The sequence below is a fragment of the Gadus morhua genome, chromosome 4 (genome assembly GCF_902167405.1).
Source record: "Gadus morhua chromosome 4, gadMor3.0, whole genome shotgun sequence".
Lineage (NCBI taxonomy): Eukaryota > Metazoa > Chordata > Actinopteri > Gadiformes > Gadidae > Gadus > Gadus morhua.
Genome location: NC_044051.1, coordinates 15,218,528 through 15,222,686, shown reverse-complemented (window position 1 = coordinate 15,222,686; position 4,159 = coordinate 15,218,528). Strand labels below are relative to the sequence as shown.

Below are 4,159 nucleotides of genomic sequence, written 5' to 3'. Positions count from 1 at the left end.
AACTTGGTAATTAGTCAAGCACCATGAAATAACAGACAATAGTTTCAGAGATGGCAGGGCCAGTGAGGAGACTTCTAAAGAGCCCTGGGGGGGGGGGGGCTGTTCGGAACTCCACTGATACCGAAGTTCTGGAAATCATTGCAACTGTTTATCATTGCAAATAACCAATAACTTTTGATATTGATCAGTTTGCTGGTTGTGATGGACAACTGCAAACAGAGCTTGCCCCTGATACACATTCAGTCCCATTTGTAATCCCTGGGAGGTAAATGAGGTATTGGAATTAAAATATCTGGGGATGTTTTAATGAAGAAAAAAAGTGTACAAGTTAAAAGCGTTTTATTTAAAAAAAGAAAAAAAAATGCAGAAAACTGCAAAGCACTTTGTTACATTGACAAAGAAAACACAAATGTATGACAATTGTTTCCAACGTCGAAGGACAACAAAAGAAACGTCTGTACAATGCAAAACTCCTCAGTTGACCTCTGCAGCAGTTATCGCCTTTTCTGGAAGATGTTGCCTCTTCCCATTCCTCCACGACCCCGACCTCTGGCCGCCACTGCACAGGAAACAAGCAGAAGCACATTAATTAACCAAAGACACTGACATGAAACAATAAATATAGTATCCATATGGTCTGACAGGAAGGTAGAGGGCCAAATACAGAACACCTCACTTCTACGACACATCCATTTCAGTAGCGGGCACACACCTTGAGCTTTGAGAATGGCCGCCTTGCCCCTCCCGGCCCCTGATCCCTGGTTCTTGTTCTTCATGCTCTTTAACATGGGTGCATTCTTTAACATGTCTGGTAGGATGAGAAAGCGGATCTTGCTCCCACGGATGTAGACCTGCTCCAGCTGGGCTACTCTCCCATCGCGGTAGGTCACAGTGATGTTGGACATCTGTGAGGGAGACACAGGGCAGGTTAATAGGCTGGGAAATGGCTGTTGCATTTATTATTATCCTAGTTATGGTTCCTCAATTAACCATAGTCTTTGACAAAGGTAGCCCAACATTAGAATAAAACAAATGTTCAGCAGTAAAGGTTGGGGAGTTTGTGCCATACTGTGCCAAAATCATTCCACAATTTTTTTTATTGGCAAATAAATCTTTGCACACTGAAAATGTATTCAACGTCATATAGTGCCGTTACATATGTTGTTATACTCTAATATATTACCATGTTATACTCTACTTCAATGACTACATGTAAAGTTACAACACATCCTTTACATCGCAGTAGAGTAAGTTTTATTTTATAAACATCAGGTATAGGGTGAAATTGAATTCATGGGATAGCTATATTTAGGCATCAGCATGTCACACAAAACTCTAGATAATATTTTACATTATCTTAAAACTAAAATTGTTTCACTTTAACAATGACATGGATCATCACATCTAGAGTGAGTCAACAGTAGAAATTTCTATTCACATTTTCTACTATATAAAAAAAAACAACTAGCTTGCCTGATTTAGTTTGGTTAAATATCAATCATGCTTTTGTTTCTGTTTTATGATGCATAACAAGTCTCCCTGAACAACTATTGCCCTCCTAGACATCCCTGGACGGAGGGCTCTTTGCCTTGTATCATCAAGGTTTATATTCTCTCCTTTAGTTACTTTGGGGATGATGAAAATTACCTTTGAGTAGGTATATGTGATTCAGGGCTAAAGAAAGAAAAAGTACCTATATTCTAATTGTGTGGTTGCAAGTTTGGGTCTTTCAAATATTGGATGGTTGCCAATATGAAGGCCCCAATAAGCAAATATATAGCACTTTAATTAAAGCACAAAAATTTAGAATTAACCCCACCAGGTCCATCATCTAGGAAAGTTATTCCACTCAAACATTTGGGTTATGGGAAGAATTTCCTTCCAACTTTGTTAAACAGAGCATAAAATCAGAGGTGACTTGATTAGAAGCACCACTAACTTTTGAATAACCCATACCGATGGCTTAATTGGTATGGGTTAGCCTTGGTAGAATAACCACCAATATATTGGTCTACACAATGTAGATGTATGTAACTTACTTGGCAGTTCATGTTGTCTTCGGCTTCAATGAGCTTGCCCCTGTACACCTCCCCAGTGTTCGTCTCACAGGTCACGATGTGTCCCTCCGCTTCATGGAGAACCTTGATAGGCACGCCGATAGACATGTTGTCGGTCCTGTGGGGAAAGCAAAATACATCGGTTACTTTGATAAGATTTAATTTGCTTTCACCTTACAGTGGCGAGCTTAAACTTTAACCAATATTCAAGTTAAATCGTTAGAGAAGTCATGTTCAGTATTGCAGCTCGATCACAGAATGGTTTATTTTGGCTTGATAGATGACTGGTTAGGCCAGCAAATAGTGAAACACAGTACAACGTAGCCTACAAATTACACTAGTTGGTAATCGTTCTAAATATGTATATATGCAGTAAAACCAAAATACTAACAGACAACCAAGACGTAATACTAGATACGGGTGCGTATCATGTGGAAGAGTCAATGATTTAATTCATTTGAATCTTGTAGTTAGCGACACTGAGCTAGTCGGCTACACCTCCAGAATTAAGGATAGCTGAACCACGTAAATATCAACCCTTAATAAACATTAGTTTGACGATATTTTAGAATATATACCATCATACAAATTAAACATAACACATACCTGATTTATGTATTTGGAAGAGTTTTCTTTGTTTTTTGGGATAGTCTTCTACACTGCGGCAACGTGCAGACGTCGATTTCACAAACGCTTTTGAGCTTTTTCCGCCTTCCCAGAATGCCCGACAAATGTAACTACTTCCGGGTCACACAACGAGATGGCCACTATGGACCTGTAGTTTTTTTTAAAATTGAGGCCAATGATAAACAATGCAAACATTGCATAAATTGGTATTACCATGTGGACAGAACATCGACGCCGAAACGATGATATAGGTGAAGCTATTCTAGTTTCAAAGTATTTTACTATGGATAACTGCAACAGTTTCTCAGCTGACAAGTGTAGGTAGCTACGTACACGAACACCCACACCGCTCTAGTCCAAGTTGTACCATATTAGCCCAATAGGTGGCACTAAATGGCTTAATAAAATCTCAATTTTCATAAACGTTCAGGGGTCACCAACCTTTTGGAACCTGAGAGCTACTTCATGGGTACTGAATCATACGAAGGGCACCCTCTTCTGATTTGCTCAGTTTGCCTTTAGATATTATTATTAATGATTAATGATACTCATCTATGTGAAGACATTGATCATGTTAATGATTTCTCACAATAATTATCAACAATGACTTAAAAATGGTGGGAAAGAGTTGTTCAAGAATGAGTTGTGCTATTTTTTAGAACAGGCCTGCAGGCGCTTCATATGGTCCTTGCGGGCGCACTGGTGATGGTGACCCCTGGTTTAGGATTTGACCTAATGGATTTGACCCAAACAATCGAGACGTCACATTGCAATGACGGCCTCCATGTTGGAAGCACAGCATCATTAGAATGTTATTTTGCTGGTGGTCATGGTGTTGTTATCATTGACACACACACACACACACACACACACACACACACTCTAACACACACATAGACACAGACACGCACACACAGACACGCACACACCCCACACCCCACACAAAAAGCATGGTATAAACATACACACACATACTGTAGACCCACAAGCATATATGCACACAAACATACACACACGCACAGGCATGCCCACAAAGAAGCATAATATATACAAACATACAAAAATAAGCATGCAGGCACATGTACACATACACGCACGCGCGCACACACGACAAACAAAAATAGTCTGAAATACACAATTCAAGTCAGATGGTGTATAGAGACTAAATGGGACTAGCACCTACCATCGAGTGTCCATCGTTATTCAGCTTCCACTGACCAGGCTGGGCCACATCCAAGCCTTCCAGGAGGAATTCTCCCAGAGAGTAGCTCCTGGTCATCTGAGAGTCCAGGTTGATCGGAGAGTGATGCGTTTCCAGAAGCGGGTGACAAGAAGGGAACAGGTCTCCCCATGCGTAAGGATCTAACCACAGAACAGTCTCAAGAACAGCTCAGTCTTAACAACAGAATCATGGGAGCATATCATTGGAATGTTATTTTGCTGTTGATAATGGTGTTGTTTATCACTGTTTAGTA

General features: G+C 40.2%; 1 protein-coding gene across 1 annotated transcript; it reads right to left on the bottom strand.

The window, feature by feature from the left end:
* Positions 1-322: 322 nt before the first annotated feature.
* On the bottom strand, positions 323-2,931 carry LOC115542187 (small nuclear ribonucleoprotein Sm D3). The gene is made up of 4 exons (XM_030354345.1): positions 2,664-2,931; positions 2,040-2,175; positions 713-905; positions 323-559 (listed from the first exon to the last, which is right to left on the bottom strand). The coding sequence occupies exons 2-4, from the start codon at positions 2,163-2,165 to the stop codon at positions 495-497; spliced, it is 384 nt and encodes a 127-aa protein (XP_030210205.1). The 5' UTR covers positions 2,166-2,175; positions 2,664-2,931; the 3' UTR covers positions 323-494.
* Between the last annotated feature and the right edge of the window lie 1,228 nt (positions 2,932-4,159).

Excerpts from the sequence above, each read along its gene's own strand:
- LOC115542187 (XM_030354345.1), bottom strand. The coding sequence starts at position 2,165 with ATGTCTATCGGCGTGCCTATCAAGGTTCTCCATGAAGCGGAGGGACAC. Across the intron at positions 906-2,039 it reads AAGACAACATGAACTGCCAA|ATGTCCAACATCACTGTGAC; the intron begins GTAAGTTACATA and ends TCTCCCTCACAG. Across the intron at positions 560-712 it reads GGCCATTCTCAAAGCTCAAG|TGGCGGCCAGAGGTCGGGGT; the intron begins GTGTGTGCCCGC and ends TTTCCTGTGCAG.